General features: G+C 44.9%; 1 protein-coding gene across 3 annotated transcripts in view; it reads left to right on the top strand.

Moving 5' to 3' along the window:
* Positions 1-22,138, top strand: part of Mcad (Medium-chain acyl-CoA dehydrogenase) — a 212,806-nt gene that overhangs the window by 5,549 nt on the left and 185,119 nt on the right. For all 3 annotated transcript variants that reach the window (XM_065452831.2, XM_065452832.2, XM_065452830.2), the window contains exon 2: positions 15,105-15,201. In XM_065452831.2, coding sequence (XP_065308903.1) covers positions 15,105-15,201 — 97 coding nt within the window. The remainder of the gene's footprint in view (positions 1-15,104; positions 15,202-22,138) is intronic.

Raw genomic sequence — 22,138 nt, 5'->3', positions numbered from 1 at the left:
ACTACCCCATTCCACTACACCATAGCAGCAGCAGCCTGTTTGTTGACCTGCTGTCATCCCGCAGCAAGTGCAGGATGAAAAAATTTTTTACTTCTTTTTGCAGAAAATTTAACCTGCCTAATGCTCTCACCCCTGAATTTGCGTGAATTTCTTTGACAAAAAAGTATGATAATTATGCGAGTAAATATGGTATCTACAATAACTAGCAGCTGGCAAAATGGTAGACAGCATCCGAAGCAGTCTTGCCAGGTAGGACGAGGCGGCATAGAAATTGGAGCCCGAATGTAGCCAGACACAAAAAAGAGCAAAAATCGCTGTAGCCAAATATAGCGATTTTTATTTGCAGCTTTATTTGCATTATCTATGTGCGTCTGCCTTGCCATGTGCACTTTAACGTATTGCATGTGTGGCCTCCCCGGTTGCACTTGCACACTTTGCAGTACGTCATCTCAGAAGTGCCGTTACTTGCACGTGAGGGTGCAATCCAGTCTACACATTAAAAAAAGTCACGTTTAGCACAAGGTGTGCTCTTCACCTAAGATAGACCTTGATCTTACTCTACCACTGTACTTACTTACTCTTACTGTACCAGGCTAAACCGGACCAAGACTTTTTGTTTCGACACTGTTGTGAAAGCTTCTGAACTTTTCTGTAATATTGATTCTCTCACTACCTAATATGGGTGCACTGAGTGCGCATCTGCGCCTCTTGGATGGATGGATGGACGGATGCTATGAGCATCCCCTCGGGAATGGGGTGGTCGGTTGCGCCACCAAGCTCTTGTTATTCCTTATGTCCTACCCTACGTTAAAAAAGAAAATAAATATTCAGATATGGGGTCTGACACAGGCTCTTTTCTTAATCTGGTTGGCCTCCAACTGTTCACGTTCCACAGTATCTTTGCTTTTAAACATGATTGTTGTATCATTTCACATACTTGCTTATTTTCATTCCCGCAGACCTTGCAATGAAGTGGCAACTTTGATCCATAACCATTTTTCAGTGAAAGCTTGTGCTCCTGCAGGCGTTCATTAATACATCGGCCAGTTTGGCTGATACACTCTTTCCCACACTTCAGTGGCATGTGGTATATGACCCCTTCATGCTTCACAAAAGGGCCTGTATGTTTAATAAAACACTCTACTTTCTCAGAGTCATCAGATCCAATCAGGCGGCACAAAGTAGCAAGTTTTCGGGGCGCGGAAAAAAAACAGGAATTTGGTATTTTACGGCGATGTGTGTAAGATTATGCGCCACTTTGTGAGAATACTGTATCACCACTGGTTTAGCTTTCTTTTCCAATGTTTGACCTTCTTCACTGCTTCTTTTTCTTTCTCTTTTTTACCTTTTTCAACAACGCCTCCAAAACTGTGCTGAAAACTAAACAAGGAATGCCAGCCTTCCTCAACTTCAAAATCTGTTCGTCAAAGCTTTCGTGTGCCTTATGACAGGATTTTTTAAGGGCGGATTCAAGGCACACAGTGGCAATCTCACGTTTAGTAGTGTGGGAGTGTGTAGACTCATACAGCAACAATTCCTTGCATACACCAGATCGGTACATCCAGCAGGAACCTTTGTCAGTAAGGGTTGTGTCAGTATCTAAAAACTGCAAGCTGTTATAGTTGGCTAGTTCAAAAGTGAAATGTAAACCTTTGCCTTACTGTTTAAAATCAGATAAAATGCCCAGCACAATATGTGAGTAAGTCATGGGAGATCGTTTCGTCAGTAAAATAAAAAAAATCATCAACATACCTAAAAACCTTGAGCACTTTGCCTCCGTCAAACACCTTGGATAGCTCTTTGTTGATGCCCGCAAGGAAAAGGTTGCAAAGCACGGTACCCACGCAGGAGCCAATACAGATTCCTTTTTTTTGCACATATGTTTTTATGTGACACAAGTAGATTGCTAGATGTCGTGTTCAGTGCAGGCACACATAATTGATCGGTCTTGTGGTGAGCTTTTGCCCACGAGCCATGATGGTTACACTGTGTTGAATCCTGGGTTAATACACACGCGTTTGTCGACTATCTGTCTATGGTGTCTTCTCTGTGCTGTTCCGATGAACCCGGCTGTAGTGCCTTTTGTGCGTCATGGTGTGGAGGAGTGTCGTATCCTTTACCGACATGCTTATCACGGTAAGCCTCGCACAAACTCGTCTCCATGACATATCGACTACATGAGTTAACGTTTGCGTGATATATGGTAAGCACATCTGCGTTGAACCCTGCGCCAAAAGTGCTTGCTGCTGAGCCAAATCGACTTTCTGCCTGCACCAGGACCTGCACCGAAAGGTGAAATGGCTGTTCCACCAATGTGAATGGTAAGGAAGGAGGAGTGAGGAGAAAGTTGATATCACTAAGGGAGTAAGACAAGGGTGCTCTTTATCCGCGCTCTTGTTTGTGATGTACAGTGCTCACGGATTGAAATGCGATAGGGAGCAGAGCATTTAGTAGAACCCTGAATATGTGCAAAGTACTCGGGATGTCATGTTGCTAAGGATCTGGTTATCAAAGGTGATGCGGACTCTGATGTAAGTGTATGCACCAAAATTACATCGATGTTACACGAACTGCAGCCTGTGGAAACGATAGTATGCGCATTAGTTAGCCCTAAATTGACGAGTTCCATTCTGTGAGCACTGTATATGGTAAGGACGGAAAGGGCACTAGACGGAATTAATATAGGGTTTCATCTGTCATACAGACAGACGGGCACAATTGTTGGGCAGCAGCTTCCAGATTTGTTTTATGCGGACGACATTGTGTTGCTTGCTAATAAGCATAGTGATATACAATGTCTGGCTAATGTCTCTGTACAGGAAGGCGAGAATTTAAGTCTGAAATTGAGCAATAAGAAATCGGGTGTTGGTAGCATTCAGTGAAAACACTGAACAGACAGTGTCGATACAGGGCCAAGAAATATCTAGATTAAAAGAATATATATACTTTGCTATATGAATAAATGAAGGCAATAGATATATGGAAACACAGGAAAAAATAATAGCAAAGGGGTAGAGAAATGTGGCCATAATGAAACTTAGAGCTCTATGGGGATACAATAGGTACATGGTGTATGGGAAAAGGTGTAGTGGTTCCACGACTTACATTTAGAAATGCAGTTTGCTTGAAGTCAGGGCTACAATCAGGACTTGATGGCGACCAAAGGTCAGTGGGATGCCTCACATTGGACACTCACGGGAGGACTACAAATGAAGCTGTGCAGGGTGATATGGGCTGGACAAGTTTTGAAGTGAGGGAAGCTCAGAGTAAAATTAATCTCGAGGAGGGACTGAGCATGGGGGGCATATCTACTGGGGTGCAAGGGGGGCACTTGCCCCCCCCCCCCACCCACCTTTCATTGTCATTGACTGCACGCTCGAAAGTCCAACCAAACTACGGCTGAACCTACTTTTGTTTCTTAATAGAGTGGCAACATAAGTAATGCTTTTCTTTACTACGCCTCCCCTGCTTTGCCTTCTCGGGACGCCCTGTAGCACTACTACACACGAGATTCGCCCTACACGCTCGGAGAACGCCTGACGCTGTGCAGTTCCCACAGTAACAAATGTCACTTTGGGCAACTTGAATCATGCCCAGTTTTCTTGGAACCACTGTATCTGTATTTGAAAGCAGTCGGCTTGCTACACTTAACCTGCAGGTGAGGGGAGGTCCGGATAAAGTATTATAATCAGCTGTGCCCAATGACTGGTGTGCCTTATGGCATGACATAATTGGATTATCAAATGCTGGAACTATTTAATCTCTGTCCAGAGATAGCCTACACAGCATTGGAGTCTCAGTATCTTATCACCATCAAAAATCTTTTCAAACCTCATACAGGTATAACTGTTGAGTTTCATTGTGTAATCCCGATTTATCGCAGATATGCTAATGAAAATCACCTTGGTCGAACGTGCAGAGCCATTTAAATACCAATAGAACACTGACTTGAACTTTTTTTCTAAAAACATGTGTCACTTCTGACCTTGATGATCTCATTTTCAGGCTGTTTCTAAATAGGAGCTACACTATTGTTTAGTGGCAAGAACAAGAACGGCAGATATTTCGCATATTGAAAAAATGAGGGCCCCTTTTTGGTGACGTGTATTGAAAATTGGCGTTGTGTAGGTTGCTTGTGTGCTCTGAAAACAGATACTGAATAGTTGCTTTTTCGCAATTTTTTGCCGTTATACATGGCATCTAGTTGTTTTGCCCTGGTATCCCCGGTAAGATATGCCGGGCACGGTGTTTATGTTGATTTGAAGTACGAAACAATGTTTTGAGCGATGAGCAACTTACAGGGTGTTCAGTGAACTCTTCAAAAACTATTTTTAAATTGCCAGTGGCAGATAGCACAATTCAGGTCCATGAGCTGGTCTACTCGAAGAGGCAAACATTACTTGCACAAAAAAATTGAAATAACACGAGGAAATAATTACCAAAAATGCACAAAGTAAATTTTTAATTAATTGGCTCATGGCACATATATCAATTCTAGTGGGAAAGACTGCGAGACATGTCCAGTTGAAAAGAATTGTGCAGATGATGCCATTTATGAGATATGCACTGTCATACTTCTGGTAAAAATGCACTGTAATTCCACTTTACAAAATGTTGCTTTATGCATTGAAGCATAAAAGTAACTGGAACGCCAATGCATTTCACCGCAAGGTTTGGGAATTAATATCTCGAAACTGGTGTCATCCTGAGAATTCGTTCCAAGCGGATTCATCTTTTGAACTCCCTGGCTAAAATTTGTAAATTGCACTAGGTGCCACAAGGTAATTAGTAAAAAACTTAATTGGTAAATTTTTGGTGATTAGTCGTTTATGCATTTCAATTTTATGTGCAAGTATTGCCCGTCTCTGACCACCTCATGGAATAGAATTGTGCTATCTGCCACAGGCAGTTTTTTTATAAATTTGAAAGTTTTGGCTGAAACAACCAGTATGTTTATTCTGTGTTGGTTCATTTAGCTTTCATGGAAAGTTTTTCATTGAAGCTTCCCAGGGTGTCATACTGCCGCTAATCGAAATGTTTCCCAGACTCCTAAAACAACAGCACAAAAAACTGTTGAAATTCCGTGAAAATAGAGAGCATTTTAAATGCAATGCGTTGCGAAACTTTCATTTTCCTGCTTTAAATGAAAGTGTTGTAGGTAATTCCTAAGCCCCCATTTTTCCACGTGCTTTCGTGCGTCATACGAGATTCTTAGTTTGTTTCTCCAGTGTCCTCGGTGAGCTAAACAAGGCATCTTACTTATATCTAGGCAAAATTAGGGGCATGATATGGCCAATGTGTAGGCAGCATTCCAAATGAATGTGTTAAATGCATACTTTCCAGTAGAATGCGTATGCAAGTGGTCCATAGCATTGTTAATCTGTTTTGCACTAACATGTGTGATTTATTAATTTCATCTGGTGTCCTCACTAAGCTAAACGAGGCAGCTTGCTTATGTTTGGTGACTGTAAGGACAAGTTAATGGGTGATGTGTAGGTGAAGTTCAAAATAGATGAGTAATTGGGGTTTTCTCAATAAATTACGTATGCGTGCACTCCAGAGTGTTTCAGTGTGTCTAATGAGCAGGGAAGAATTGAGCCCGCTGCCCTGGCAGAACTACTAAAGCCACGAAGATCAAATTTAACGAAAATTGATGGTACACTATGGAAATGCTCAGTGTGAAGTTAAACGCGGTTAGATGAAACACGGCCTTTGTAAAATATTTCTTATTCAAGTGTTAAAGCGTGTGATACAGCTGCTATCAGCTATGCTTCTCAGTGTCCTAACATAGCTGTAGGTTACAGCAGGTTTATATTTTGTGGAAAGGAGAGGGGAGTCATGGTAAGTGCGATGGGCAATTAAATTTTTACGTTCTTGGTCCAGTTAGAAGCGTTGCACATAATTACTGTCGTTTTTCTTTCCCTATCTTCAGCCGTCGTATCACGTTTCGACTTGGTTTGATCGATGTCCTTGGCGAACTAAACAAGACATATTGTTTATATTTGGTAAAAATAAAGGGAACCTTATGGGCAATATGTAGGTAAACTTCAAGAACAGGGGAATAATTATTAGATTTGCCGTAAATTATGCATGCAAGTGATCTGGAGCTTTATCACTGTGTTTTGCAAACCAAGGATTGAACTCAACTGTGAACTCAACTGATACCAAATCTAGCGGAAAGTGAGTGGGGGAGGAGGGAGGTACAGAGAGGGAGGGAGCGCACCATGGTAAATGTTATGGCGAAGAAATGTGTGTTGAATTATTAGCTTTTCAAAAAGTTCCAACAAGAAGTGTTCCAAAGCATTACATGCAGGCAAGTTTTCAAACGGAAGTCATATATATGTACTGGCAACATTTTAAGGTATGCAATATGATTACAAGCAACTGAAACTTTTATTGCAACTGTTCGAAAGAAACAGCTTCGCTGGAAATGGGGCTGTAATTCTCCAAGGTCACACAGAGCTGCTGTCTTTTTTACTTGTAGATATTGTAATTTGTGTGGATTGCACTCTGTTGTGTGTAACCTCGACACTACTATTACCTGAATTATAGATACATTTATGTTGTAGACTTAAACACCAAGTACAATTATTTCCTTAATTATTAAAATTGTAGCAAATGTGCATTTTTTATGTGGTCTGTAGTGCTACTACTGGGATTGAGGACCTCTGTGAAGCCCTCACTGCCTTTTGTTCCTGCATCATCTTGAGATTGCGTATAGTTGCGAGAAATAAATTTAATTTCAAATAATTTTTCAGGCCCCTATAGTTCATCAAGTGCGATTGAAAAATAGGTATATATATATATATACTGCCGCCAGCATTGCGAGAAGAAAAAGACGACCGACATATCTCAACTGCGTAGCCGCCACACCGTGAGCGTCAAGCAAAGCACCGCAAGGCAACGCTCGGCCGGTGCTGACAGGCCGGCGGCTCGTGCGCGAGAATCGGACGATTGGCACGTGACAGGAGGCGGCAAAGAGGAGAACGACGTTCGAAGGAGCGGAGCTCGAGGGACATTTTTTGATGTTGTTGAGTGCTCAGTCGGTTTTTGTTGATGGGCACAGGTTCGCCCAGCATAAATCAGTTTTCGTAGAAACGGCTGTTGTAACTGTTCGTTACATATCTGGTGGAGGTGCGGGGTATGATTCCAAGCCCTACACACGCCAGGGAAGGTAGCCCGGATCCCCGAAGTTTGGAGCCAACAGAATTAACGCCTGTCCACCAATGCACGAGTCGCCGTATACGAGGTGAGGCCCCCGAGTTTGGTCCTCTTGCCGATTCACCAAGGGCAGCGGCGGCAGCCAGCCGAGGTACCAGTGCGATGGCTACTCAAGTAACCCCTTCTCACGTCGTCGTTTACTCACCCTGGACGCCAGAATCCTTCCACGGAGACACATTCGAGGATGCCGAGGAATGGCTAGAAAACTTCGAGCGTGTCGCCAGGTGTAATGGTTGGGACGAGACAAAGAAACTGCGGTATGTGTACTTCGCGCTGGAGGAATCTGCACGCACGTGGTTTCAAAACCACGAAGCCTCGTTATCATCGTGGAATGACTTTCGACGAGAGCTGCAAGCTACGTACCCGAGCACGGTCCGCAGAGAGAGGGCAGAAGCTGCTTTTCAGGCAAGGAACCAGCGGAAGAACGAAAGTGTGACTATGTACATTGAAGACGTGACCCACCTCTTCCGCCGAGCGGACCCAAACATGGCTGACGACAAGAAATTGCGGCACCTAATGCGCGCTGTGAAACAGGAACTCTTTGCTGGCCTGGTTCGTAATCCGCCCTGCTCTGCAGCCGAATTTCGATTAGAGGCGATGACGATGGAAAAGACGCTGCAGCAGCATGCGCGGCAGTACAGCAGAGATGTATGCGTCGCATCATTTGACGTTGGGCCAGGAGCCCTCCCCAACAACATGGACAACCTACGCGAAATGGCGAGGTTCGTCGTAAGGGAAGAGCTGCAGAAACTGCAGCTGGCCCAAAGCCCTCCTACGGTGTCCTAACTTGCTGATGTCATACGCGAAGAAGTCCGGCAAGTAATTTGTGAGCCAGAGCCTCAGGTACAGCCCCACGCACAGCCAGAGCGTCAGCCGCAGATATCGTACTTCCAAGCTTTACGTCAGGACCTACGACGCGCCGACTTTGGACGAACGGCCACAATACCCCAGGTACTTCCTTGCAATGTGCAGCCCATGCCAGAAGGAAGCCCGCGTAAAAGCGATGTATGGCGCACTGCAGACTGGCGTCCCCTCTGCTACCACTGTGGAGAGGCTGGTCACCTATACCGGGAATGCCAGTATCGCCGAGTAGGACTGCGTGGCTTCTCTGTGAATGCGCCTTGCCCTCGAAACGGTGAGCGGCCCTTATGAGATTGAAGCATTTTTATCTACGCGCCAAACTGTTCGGAACCCCCAGCAACATGAACCTCGATCAGCAGCGCCTATGCGTTATAGGTCACCCAGTCTGCGTCCCGCTTCTATTTCACCGAGGCGTCGCTCCCAAAGTCCGCGACGGGAAAACTAGAGCCAGCGACCTGTGGAGGCAAGGCCGCTGACGCCCGGAACACCGAAGGCCCTCCATCGCCAATCCGACAAGACGACGGCAGTGACGAAACGACGGACAAGTGCAGTGATGACACCGTTACTTCCGAGTTGCGCGTCATCATCGACGACTTCGAAGTGACTGTGTTGATAGACACTGGTGCGGACTATTCAGTTATTAGCAGTGTACTCGCCAGAAAATTGAAAAAGGTATTGACCCATATGACCGGATCTCCAATACGTACAGCGGGGGGACACTTAGTCGACCCCGTAGGAATGTGCACAGTAAGAATCCGAATTAGAGGCTTTACATACGTCAGCAGCTTTATTGTTCTCCCTGAGTGTTCCCGTGATCTGATACTGGGCATGGACTTTTTGCGAACGAATGACGCAATTATTGACTTGCAAGAATCACGCGTGTTGTTTTCACCATTTCTGATACAGAACAGCCACATATTTCCTCTCTCCGTATTGTGGATGAAGACGTGACGGTGCCGGCACGGTGCAGTATGACTGTCGTTGTAAGGAGCGACATATTTCGTGACTATGAGGGACTTGCAGACGGAAATATCGGGCTGCTACTGGAAAAGCAAATATGCATGGCAAGAGGCCTAGTTCACCTGCGTAACGGATATGCGGACGTCCTTTTGTTTAACTTTGGCAATGAGGCACAACAAGTGGTGAAGGGAACAGCCATAGCGTCTCTTCATGACTATGCACAATTTGCGGATGTGTCAACCCTCGATGCAGCATCACCAGCTTCTGCCACCTATAGACAGTGTCCTTATCTCTATCGACATTGACCGAGAGCTGTCATCACTACAAAGAGATGAGATTGTGAACTTGGTCACAGAGCTTGCTGAATGCTTTTCGACTTCATCGAAAGTCCGTCGTACTCCCATCGCAAAACATCGCATTGTGGTCGAAGAACCTGCAAGACCAGTTTGCCAACACCCGTACCGAGTAGCTCCAAAAGAAAAAGTAGCGATAAGAACTCAAGTACAGGAAATGCTCAAGGACGATGTAATACAGCCATCCAATAGTCCGTGGGCATCTCTGGTAGTCCCAGTCAAAAAGAAGGATAACACCCTACGATTTTGTGTTGACTACAGGAAACTCAACCTCGTCGCGAAGTGGGATGTTTATCCACTCCCCCGCATCGACGACACCTTGGACAAACTACGCAATGCTTACTTCTTCTCTTCTCTGGATCTCAAAAGCGGATACTGGCAGATAGAAGTGGATGAGCGAGATCGCGAAAAAACGGCATTTGTGACACCGGATGGTTTATACGAGTTTAAGGTGCTTCCATTTGGTCTGTGTTCTGCGCCAGCCACATTTCAATGGATGATGGACACTGTTCTCTCCGGACTGAAATGGCAGTCGTGCCTCGTCTACCTTGATGATGTGGTGGTCTTCTCCACTACATTCGAGCCGCATATGCAGCGACTGAGAGCAGTTCTGGATGCTATTCGCACGGCGGGATTGACCATAAAATCCAAAAAATGCCACTTCGGCTTTCGCGAGCTCCGCTTTCTCGGACACATTGTCAGTGCTGAAGGCGTCCGCCCCGATCCTGAGAAGATCAGTGCAGTAGAATTGTTTCTGAAGCCAAGAGACAAAAAAGCTATTAGACGTTTCCTGGGACTGTGTGCCTACTACAGGCGTTTCGTAGAAAATTTTTCTAAAATTGCCGAACCACTCACGCGACTGGCAAAAGAAGATGTCCCTTTTGTGTGGGAGAAAGAACAAGAAGACACCTTCTCTGAACTACGACAGCGTTTGCAGAGTCTTCCTATACTTGCCCATTTTGATGAAAATGCCGAAACGGACATCCAAACCGACGCGAGTAACGTTGGTCTCGGTGCCATACTTATTCAGTGGCAGAATGGAGAAGAAAAAGTCATTGTGTACGCAAGCCGTACCTTATCGAAAGCCGAGACAAATTACTCAGCTACAGAAAAGGAATGCGTGGCGGTTATATGGGCCATCCGTAAGTTCCGGCCATACTTGTATGGTAGACCGTTTCGAGCCATCAGCGATCATCACTCGTGCTGGCTGGCGAACCTCAAGGACCCTTCTGGAAGGCTCGCTAGAGGGAGTTTGCGTCTACAGGAGTATGACATAACGGTTGTTTACAAGTCCGGTATCAAGCACAATGATGCTGATTGCTTATAACGAGCACCAATCGAGGCTACGTCACCTGAATACGAGCAAGATTTCCCATTGCTTGGGGCTGTGAATACGATGGAAATGGCTCATCATCAGCGTACTGATCTGGAATTACTCCTGCTTATCGAGTACCTGGAGGGTCGACAAGTGAAAGTGCCTCGAGTTTTCGTTCGCAGATTGTGTTCGTATATCCTTCGGAACAATGTCCTCTACAAACGAAACTTTGAGCACAGTGGTGAGACCTTTCTACTTCTCGTACCATCATCGCTGCGAGCTGAAATCTTAGAAGCTTGCCATGATGACCCTGCAGCCAGCCACTTAGTCGTTAGTAGGACTCTGGCGAGAATCCACCAGAAATATTACTGGCCGAAGTTGATGAATTCAGTTCAGCACTATGTCAAATCGTGCCGAGATTGTCAACGACGCAAAACACCGCCACTCAAACCAGCAGGTTTTCTGCAACCGATACAGCCACCAACAGCGCCATTTGAACAAATAGGAGTGGATTTACTTGAACCATTTCCCGTTTCAACCTCAGGAAAGCAGTGGATTGTGGTAGCAACGAATTATCTGACCCGGTATGCTGAGACCTCTTCTCTTACAAAAGGAACCGCCATTGAAGTGGTTCAGTTTTTTGTCACACACATAGTATTACGACGTGGCGCAGCTAAGGTACTCATAACAGACAAAGGAACAGCTTTTGTGGCCCGTTTGATGCAGTCTGTTATGAAACTAACACATACTGCTCATAGAAAAACCACAGCGTACCATCCACAAACAAATGGCCTGACTGAACAGCTTAATAGAACACCCGCTGACATGATATCAATGTACATGGACGTCGAGCATCGGACATGGGACAGTATTCTACCATATGCCACCGTATAATACTGCAGTACAAAAAACGACACATTTCACGCCATTTGAACTTGTTTACAGTCGGACAGTAACAACGGCACTAGACGCGATGTTACCTGTAGACAACAGCACCGAAGACGACCCTGACGTTAGCGAGTACATAGAAAGGGCAGAAGAAGCACGGCAGTTGGCAAGGCACCGTATCATACAACAGCAATATGTCGACGCAAACCGGTACAACCTAGGGCGAAGAGAGGTACGGTACAACCCCGGAGACAAAGTATGGGTATGGACGCCTATATGTACGCCCGGTCTTTCGGAGAAGTTTCTGCGCCGTTACTTTGGCCCCTACAAAGTACGTCACCGGTTAAGTCCCTTAAACTACGAGGTAACTCCTGAAGGCCAAGTCTGCTCCACACAACGCAGGACTCGCCCAAAGGTCGTACACGTAGTACGAATGAAGCCATAATTTGAAAGGCATTGATTAACAGAAGTTGCACATACGATCAAGCCTAGCACCGGCCATCCTCTGACCACTGTCCTTCTAAACCAGTTGGCCTCTCTAGGCCTTTCCTACGCATCGGGATGATGCTTCTTCGGAGGGGGCTAATGCCGCCAGCATTGCGAGAAGAAAAAGACGATCGACATATCCCAACTGCGTAGCCGCCACACCGCGAGCGTCAAGCAAAGCACCGCAAGGCAACGCTCGGCTGGTGCTGACAGGCCGGCGGCTCGTGCGTGAGAATTGGACGATTGGCACGCGACAGGAGGCGACAAAGGGGAGAACGACGTTCGAAGGAGCGAAGCTTGAGTGACGTTTTTTGTTGTTGTTGAGTGCTCAGTCGGTTTTTGTTGACGGGCACAGGTTTGCCCAGCATAAATCAGTTTTCGTAGAAACGGCTGTTGTAACTGTTGGTTACAATACATAGACACTCGGGAAACAGTTGGTATGCCACTGGGACTGAAGAATATGAAAGAAAGTAAATGGGCTGCGAGAGTATTGAGCTATTTGTACAGAAAAAACATTGACTCACAGTGAAGAAAAAGGACTAGGAAGCTTAATAGCAAGTATGCGAGCGGTATAGTAAGCAACATGGCAACAAAGAACATCAAACGCAATGTCACAGAGGCTGAGACAATCTTATGGGTGGTGGCAATGGAAAAGAAACCGGCTATGAGTAACTACATAAGAGAGAAAAAATGAAATCTGCAAAGAAACAATTTATAACTCAAAATTAAGCTTCCTACTTTTTGAAGCAAGGTCAGGATGCCTTAGAATGCATGGTTATAAAGCGAGGTACACCTAGGAAGAAGAACCATGTGCTTGCTGCGGTAAAGCTAGGGAATGGATGAAACAGGTTTTATTGGAATGTGAAGATATCTACACAGCTGTCGGTTAAGTCTCCTCCGGCATTCTTGAATCCCTTGAGTTCAGAGGTAGCAGCTGGAAAGTAAACATATGTGATTGGAGGTTTTTTGGCAGAAAAGTAGGGACACCACAGACAATGGAGGTACTATACAAAAACAAAGTTCCCAGTAGTGGTTCAGAAAGTTTGATGCTGGGAATTGTTTGTGTGCAAAAGCCATAGCTTCCACAGTGACGTGCTAGTGGCATTTCTGTCTGTATTTTTGCCCTTGGCGCCGGAACCCTTTGATTCCCGCACTGGCCCGAGACTGAGCATTTGTGTAGTGTTTTGTGCCACTGGAGATGGTTTCTGCTAACTCAGGGCAGTACTGTGTTCTCTTGTATGCGTAGCGCTCGGTAGCCCCCTTTTGTGGCCTGAGTGCACGTGCAGCGGCACGCTAGAGTATGAAAGGCAACAGCTGATGCAGCCTGCAGTAGTCAGTACTCCTGTGAGATACGAGACCCCCACAGATTTCCAGTTGTTGAAGGCTGAAACCCTTTTGAATGTCTCGAGCCAGGCTTCTGCATTGTCGGATGAAGCTCTGCAGACGATAGGTGGTTCCCTGGGCTGGGCTCAATGGCTGCAAGTGATGTTTGGTCAGTAATGGTGGTAGTTGACTTGGCCACAACCTTTCTGGTCATTTCAGCTATAAGTCCGTGCTCTGGGGTCAGGTTATGAAGCCTGTGGCTTGCTCAATGGTCTGGGGCAACGCTAGTGTTTTCTTCGGGTGTGGGTTTAATGGGGGTGTCCGGTACATGAATGCAAAAGCACCTCCACCAGATGTCACATTGTAGTGATGATGAGAGAGACAAATAAACAAGCTTTAATCATATGCTGGAGAGTAGTGACGATGAAGAACACAGTAGCAAAACTGTGAACTACGAAACTAGCCTTTTATTGGGTGAACCTATGCCCAGATATACAAGTATAATAGTCAAGCACAACGATAGTGGCTGTGATGCATGATGCAATTGTTGTGTGTGTTCGGCCTGAGCATGCCACGCTGCAGAGGCAACACCATCGACATGTTTCTAGATGCTTACGTCTCATACCAGTTATCCAGAGGCTGTGGCGGTAGCCCACTGATGGTGCTGCCCAAAGTGGCTAAACCTTTTGACAGTGTATCGGAGGACTTGAGTGACTTCAGGTGAAGTAAGATAAATTTCGGTTTCCTGCTCCTTGAGCGATGGATCAAATTTTATTCTGGTAGAATTTACAGCTCGTAAAAATGCGTTTGCAGAAATTTAGCGCCCTGCGCAAACGTTTGATCATGCCGATCAAGCTAAAATAAGTGTTTCTTATACACAGGAAAATACGGTAATGAATATTTGTGTGTAGGAAGTCCTGCTTGCAGTGTTTACTTTTGGACCTCTTTCCTGTGTATTATTGTGACTATGTACTTTGATATTTATCAATAAAAGTGAAAGTAAAAAGTGAAGTTTGTTTGTCTTAGTGCACTTAAATCTGAAAGCCTTAGGCAAGCTAACCACACCTTAAACAGCAGAGTCTAAGGATAAGTTTAAGGATAATATGCAGAACGCTAAGCCTGGCAAGAGAGCAAAAGTTTTTCATTGGTGGTCAGGCTACTAATGCTAGGCTCCTAATGCTGTTACATAATACATTTATCCTGCCCGAGCAGTCACATGGGTTAGTGAGAAGTAAATTTTCAGACAGACAAAAAAGGGTTTAGGAGCCTATGGCAGGTGCTGCAAACTTGTGACCGCCAGCTTGCCAATATTCTTGAGAAGTATGTAATCAGTGTAGCCTACCTGTATTATCAAGCAATGGAGGAGCTGAAACATCAAAGATAATGATGAAGCTTTAAAAGAAACTAAGCTGTAAGTGATGGGTGTAATGCTAGGAGACTGCAAGAAGGTGCAGTGCAATGGATGTTGCTAATATTCTAGTTAAGAGGACGGTGACAGTCTGAGATTTACTCAATGTGGGTGCGAAGGGAAGAGGGATTGACGCTAGGAGAGCTTCAGCATGAAGTCAGTGTGTGTTTAGCCAAGTATATTCATTGCTATTGCTCTGCCACGCCAAGCCTCTTGGCAAGTCGCTAGCTTGTGTGAAGGTGATGTGCACGCTTTGCGCAGCCTCCCAACGATTGCATAACATGTGCAGGCACTGCGGGCACTCAGGTCCATCCAGCAGCATCGTGCACTGTCAACCGAGGCAGCTGCTGCTGCATCCAAGGCAGGCCACTCTGGATATTGTTTCGGTGAGAGCCAGAGAGTGTCTGTGATTCATTGTGTCCATTACATCTCAGTCTGGTTTGGGGTGCTGCTTTAACATTTCGATTAGCGGTTCTGTTACGGTTGATAGCAATTCAGCTGAAATAACTGTTTCATAACTTTCTCAGAACACGCTTAATTAATGCACATGTTGATTCTCATAAAAACGTAATTCTTTTACATGTATGCACAATCATAGCACTAATTTGCAAGATATCTGCAGACTTCTGTTAACTTTGTTTGTTTTTGATGTTAGGTATACCCTACTTTCTTTTTAATTCTTAATTTTGAAAGGTTTCTTAAATTTACCAGAGGCTGGTGCAGATTCCTATTTAGTTTGATGTCTGGTAGGAACAAACTGATAGAGCTTTAATGACAAATTATTGTGATAAATTGACTAGTTCGCTGTGAGCTTCTAACATAAAGTATTTTATTTGAAGCCAGTTGTTTACAAATGGACACAGTTTCGTAAGGTTCTGATGTGGCTGTGTGACAAAAATATATTTGCTGAATATTGCAGCCCACCAGCTCATGATATTGTAGAATGGCACATTGTGTGGCTGTGTGTAATTTAAGTGCAATTGGGCATGAAAGTGGACGATAACTGGCATTTTGGTGTGTTTGTCATGTTTTTTCAGAAGATACAAATTTATTGGTACAAGAAACATGCAGCACTTGGACAAACCAGTAAAACAAATACAAATTCGGAAGTGAATGTAACGTCTAGTGTGTCCCATGGTTTGGGCGCAGTAAATGGCCGCAGGATTGACTAGGCTTTGCTAGTTAGAGTTTCAAGGAGGCCTTGGCGACGTATCAAAACTCTATTGTATCAGTAAGACGTATCAATAGCTTTTACTGCACCAGTGGCTGGCCAAATAACGCGCTCCTGCCGGAGGAGAATGGCACCCTCTAAGGCTTCCAAAATTTTGATTGTCTATAGGGTGAGTGTCAGTGCCGCAAAGGCGCTCTGTCCCGTTGTCCTCTCCTGTGTGCTGTGTGTTAAGGTCTAAAAAAAGCTGTCCAGGTCTGTACATGCTATGCATAAAAAATCTCAAAATGTTGCCTTGGAGTTGTCGCCACCACTTTTTAAGGATGAATGTCGGATGGGTGTCGCAAAAGATAGATTTCAAGTCCAGCCTTTTTCTGAAAAAGATCCTTTAGTTCTTAATTCTCAATTAATTCTTAATTCTCTTAATTCTCAAGAGAAAGTTGCAAAAATGTGACTTTCGATTAAAGGAAGTTTTTTTGCTTACCCAAATAGAAAACCAACCAATTTAGAGGATGTTGTTTCATTTAAGCTGTAATTCTGTTTAAACGATTTGCATTTACAGAGTCTCTACTTTAGTACTTTGTCATTTTGGAAGAATTTCATGAAAATTTGGGTCTCTGAAGGAATCTACGAAAGTTACCCATAAACACAGCTACATATTAAAGACAAATGTTTGTACCTTCTACAGGCATGATTGTGCTGCACTGCAGAGCAAAACAACATTTAGAATAACTTTCTTGTGGCACTATGTTCCATGGACATCTTCAAATTTTGAAAGTGCATTGCATGACAACAGAAGTGTTTCTGCAAATATTTTAGGGGAACTTCTCCACAGAAGACAGTAAAGCAGGTAAATTTTTTTAGAAGACAATTGGAGATGGTGGAGGGGTACATCTTTGACACTTGGCATGGAACGACCCTGTCACAAATTCAAATTGTACGTAGTCCGATTTCTAAACCAGTGCAGTTGATCCTACTTATAACGATCCAAGATATATTAATCTATTGGTTATAGTGACCGCATTTCAGTGCATTTACGATTTTCCAACCCTGCCTATTGAAACTGCTTCCAGATATAAGAAATGCTATAAAACCTCCATACTGTTGCAACGAACGTCTCACACCCGATCATGGTAAAAAGAGGGGGAATGCGAAGTGCCAAGGCAGCAACCAATCTGGGCGTACAGCAGCACATGCCCCACTCCAACTGCTACAACGATGTGTGTTGTAGCTTCGACGGGGCGGCCGGATGAAAGGATTACGGCATGAAGCCTAAACGGCCGGGGCGCGCAGCGCCGCAAGAAAGAGCCGGACTGCTTCAATCGAGGACCAGGCAAAGAATGCACTTTTATTTCTCCGAGGGGAAGCAGGAGGCAACTTACAGCGTTTGGCGCTGAGTGGCGCCCTGATGTAAAGGCCCAAAACCGAAACCAGAAGTTAACACAGGATACCACAATGTGGCCTTAAGACGAGCAAACTACCACCACACAAAGATTTCGGATTGTCTGTGCGGCATCTCGTGCATTAAACCGATTTCAACGATTTGGAACGACCATCCTTCAGCCAGGAGAATAGCTGCTGCTCAAGCGTTGTCACTGTCGCATGTGACCCAAGTTAGGGCGCTGTGCCACGCACTGCCGCTACACAATGTTGCAAATTATCGGCAGTAGTACTTCGTTATGTGGAGATAACGGTTTTGCGGTGCTTAGTTTACGCATTGCCATTTGCTGATAACTGTTCGTGGTTACATTCTACCTTTCGAACATCACATTTTCTTTCCACCAGAAGTGGCAATGTAATTTTACGGCTCTTGTGTCGCTGACACACAGTTGTAATGCCGAGACCACGATGTTCGAGATCTTCGCAGAATGGAGGCATGCCGCCGTAGTTTCTGAAGTTTACCCTTCCGGCCAACTGGAATGCACCACTTTCTTGTGTAGAATACCATACCTGCGAACTCTTCCGAATTTTCCATAAAATGTACGAATTTCGAGCAGTCTTACGATTTTACAAATCTTGCTTGAAATTTTACGGAAAACATTTTATTTGCGAAAAAAAAAAGTGAAAATGTAGTAAAACCACACCCTGGTACCTTGCACCACCATGAGAGGGCAATATGTATGTGTGGTATCATTATCAGCAGCTGCAAGGTTGTAGTGACTTTTGTCGTCTACTAGAGGGGTAACGAGTCCATATCCAAAGTTCGATAGTGCCGATAGCACCTCTGTAAACCTGTTGCCATGCTGTTGCCTTTGTTCGCGTGGGCGCGCAGGTTTGGACTTCAGGCACTGCAGTGTTGGCCTTGCCTTTTGTGTGACTAGCTGCCGCATTGGACACAGTGAGACTCCGGCCTGTAGCGGCTTCGCTGTGCAATGGCGGGCTCGAAGCCCCGACACTACTTCCAAGTGTTGAAATTGTGCATGGCAGAATTTCCGTGCTTCGTGCTGTCGAAGAAAAGGGAGAAGTTCGGATTCTGCACCACGTGTGCCTGTGATACGAACATCTCGCATAGCGGCAAGTCTGACATCAAGGTCCACGTCGCTTCGAAAAAGCATCAGCGATACGTGCGAGCCCCGGACAGCCAGCAAGTTTTGTACGCAGCGGCAACAACCTCGGTGTAATTTGTGCAGAATGCCTCTTCATGGCATTTTTAGTTGAACACAACAACCCCCTGAGTTTCAGCGATCATGCAGGACCACTTTTCCGGAAGGTGTTCCCCAACTGCAAAGAAGCAAAACTCTACGCCTGTGGACGAACAAAAACAATGTCAATTGTTCGGGAAATGGCTGCCAATGCAGAGACTCCTTTGCTTGATGCCCTAAAACAGCAAGTACTTTCGATTGCTGTGGACGGTAGTAACAGTAGGGATACACAACTTTACCCTATTGTTGCAACATATTTCATTGAAGAAACGAGTAGAGTCGAAAGCTGTCTTTGCCTCGGGACAATCCAAGGGGAAGCGACGGGTCACAAGATTGCAAATCTGGTTCTGGACTACATGAACTCTTGGAATTTGTCTCTTGGAAACCTGTTGATTATGTGTTTGTACAATGCGAATGTAATGATCGGCAAGAAAAACAGTGTTTCTACTGTGTTGAGAGAGGCTCAACCAGCTTTGATAGGGGTTGGATGGCCGTGCCATCTCATGAACTTGGTCGCCTAAAAAGGAGCTTCATGTCTTCCTGTTACGGTTTGTGAGGCTTTGGTTGACATCTTTTTTTTGCGCAGAGAAAAGCTCGAAACAGCGAGAAAGCTCGAAAGAATGCATGACACCAAGGTCAGAAAGATGTTGAAGCATTTGCCGACACGTTGGCTGTCGTTGGGAAAGTGTTTGAAGAGGCTGCTCGACCAGTGGAAACCACTGCTCAGCTTTTTTAAAAATCTGAAACAAAGCAGTGCAACAAGCAGAGCTTGTTTTTGGAGTTGTACCAAATTCCGACGACTTCCTCACAAACCCCAAAGTCTGCTACACATCTTCACAAGACTGCTGCAGGGCTTGTAAAAAAAAGCACCGATGGCGATGAACTCTCACTAAAGAGGAAAAGAGCTCATTCTGGACTTCAAGCAAAAAAAACTGAAACTTCATAACGAGGATTCTGGGGAAGCCAGCCACGTGACCTGTGAGGAGCGCCTGTTTTATTTTTTGTCATCGGAGCTAAGCAGGGCGTCTTGTCTTTTTCTCCAAAATGTTACACCGCTTTTTGAGAAGGCAAACTGCCTTCTTCAGGCACAGACTCCTCAGGTTCATGTACTTAGGAGCCTCTTGAACTGTCTTTTCGTGGATCTCCTGACTAGAGTCCTGTGCCTAGGTGTTGTCAAGGCATGTCATTTGTTGCTGGAAGTTGACTGTAGAGCTGCAGAGAACCAGAAAGGTGATGAAGACAGTCATTGGCAGCGCAACCTACTCTGTGGTTGAGACACTGAGCTGCATTGAGAGAGAGCAGTTCTTCTCTCCTGTACATCTGTACTTAACGGCACCATGCGATTACATTCGCCACAAATTCCCGCTAGAAGGCTTCAATCTCAAGGTGGCTGAAGTTGCTCAAGTACAAGCTCTGGAACAGCGTACATCATTTTATTATGGCCTTCCCTGTTATCCTACCCTAGCAGAGTGGCAAATCAAAAGAAGAAACAATCGACGCACTTGAAGTTGAGTTTGCCAACTTGCAAGCATATCAGGTTCCAGCCGACATATTGAATGAGCCAAGGTGCGACGTGCAGTCATCGCAATTAGGAAGCGTTCGAAGTGTCAACAGATTGCTCAGGTTCCACAAAATTTAAATGGTTATGCTGGGTATTCTCTCCATTCCCCACAGCAATGCTGAATGTGAGAGAATATTCAGCACTGTGAACAAAACTTGAAGGGTGTTTCGCTCATCTGTGTGTGAGAAAACACTCGAAAGTCTGCTGATGTTCAAGGGGCACCAGAGGGGGTACTTGCTTTAAACAAACCTACACGGAGAAGTTTCTGAAGCAGGCAAAGTCGGCAACAGCAATATCATTGCAAAAATAAATTGTGCCCCAGTGGAGTTCTTGCTCTTTACTCTCCAAGACACGGATTTTACTTGCGGTTGTGAAAGCGTGAGTAAGCCTGTCGCGAAAGGCAAATCTCTAAAAAAAAAAAAAAAAAAAAGAAAGTGTTGCCGCACCCCCCACCCCCGCCGCGATAGTTTTACGAATTTCCAAATATTCAGGTTGGCAGATATGAGAATAAAGTCATGTCCTGCTGGTAGTACAATATGTCGCAAGCTCTCAAATAAAAAATGGTCACTGTGCTTGCAGCTTAAAAATCACAGGTCATCACAACCAGGTACCGTTTTCAAAGAGCTATGCGATGCTGCATTTCATTCTTTAGATAAATGTTTCCAACGGAAAATTGCAGCTGGGTGTGGGAACACATTGGGAATAAAAATGACACAGGAAATCTGGTTTTAGGACTGAAGTGCTGCCGAATTATAATTGCTGATGCCATTTTCAGTACAGTTAAGCTTTTGGCATTTTTTAAGGGCGAGTCCATGTATAATGAACTACTGATTCTGTCATGTTTTAGTGACATCGAAAAACACAGTAGCAAAAAATGTGAATCATGAAACTAACTCTTTATTGGGCGAACTTGTGCCCAGAAAACAGGTTACTCAAAGCACAATGATAGCGCGAGCACAGTCGGCGATCGTTGAAAATCTGATCTGCGAGTCAAGTGCATTGGCTTTTATACATGACTTGTCAAAGGTTCCAGCTTAATTAATCGATGGTGCCCGCATGCCTTCCAGAAAGTACTCCACAATTCGTGTCTTGCATACAATTTGATTACACAAGGTTCAGTGAGAACGTACACAGCAGATAGAATCAACGATAACATTTAAGTAAGTTACAAACATGCAGGCACGTCTTGCACTGAGTGATAACTTTAAGTTGTTAGCGGGCAAAATGCAGTATCCGAGAAAAGGATAAATCAGTAACACCACAGGGGCGTCTGCGTCAGCGGCCGTTTGGTGTGTTGTGACACCACGTACCCGAGCACACAAGGGTTGGACCCTTCTGTGTCCAACCGTGCGCAACTTAGCCCTGTCTGGGAAAAAGGGGATCCTGTGGCTTAAGCTTATGCTATGTGTTTGGGCCTTTAAGGCCCCTCAGCAAAGGCAACACACCCATTTTGTCTCGGCTTCACATAGACAGCACCTCCGGACTTACCCATCTGAGAGAAATCGATAGTTGCCTTTTCCTTTTCTCTTCTCCAGTCTTTAGCTTTCCCTCTCACTTTCATTCATTCCTGTCTTGTCCTCACTTCCCTTTACTTCCAATTTTTCCAGGCAGCAATGGCTAACCTGGTGTAGTTTATCCTACTTAAGGTATATTATACAGTTAAACTTCTATATAACAAAGTCGGTAAAATCGGCAAATCGCTTCGTTATATCGCAATTTCGTTGTATTGAAATTCGACCTTCTGTGTGAATAAGTAGTCGCCGATCGATTTTCTCACACGGAAAGGGACCGCAGAATTTTCCGAATTATCGGGCAATCGAAAAATGCAAATTTGAATCAGAAAACAATTCATTTTGATAAATTTAGGAGTCGACGAGGAATGATACACTTTCATGCCACGTATGTCGACAATCTCTTCAGTTCGGCAGTACGAATTAACTGAAGCCAGCCAC

This window comes from Dermacentor albipictus, chromosome 1, assembly GCF_038994185.2.
Source record: "Dermacentor albipictus isolate Rhodes 1998 colony chromosome 1, USDA_Dalb.pri_finalv2, whole genome shotgun sequence".
Taxonomy (NCBI): Eukaryota; Metazoa; Arthropoda; class Arachnida; order Ixodida; family Ixodidae; genus Dermacentor; species Dermacentor albipictus.
The sequence above is the reverse complement of the archived record's forward strand: the minus strand, read 5'-3'. Positions and strand labels throughout refer to the sequence as shown.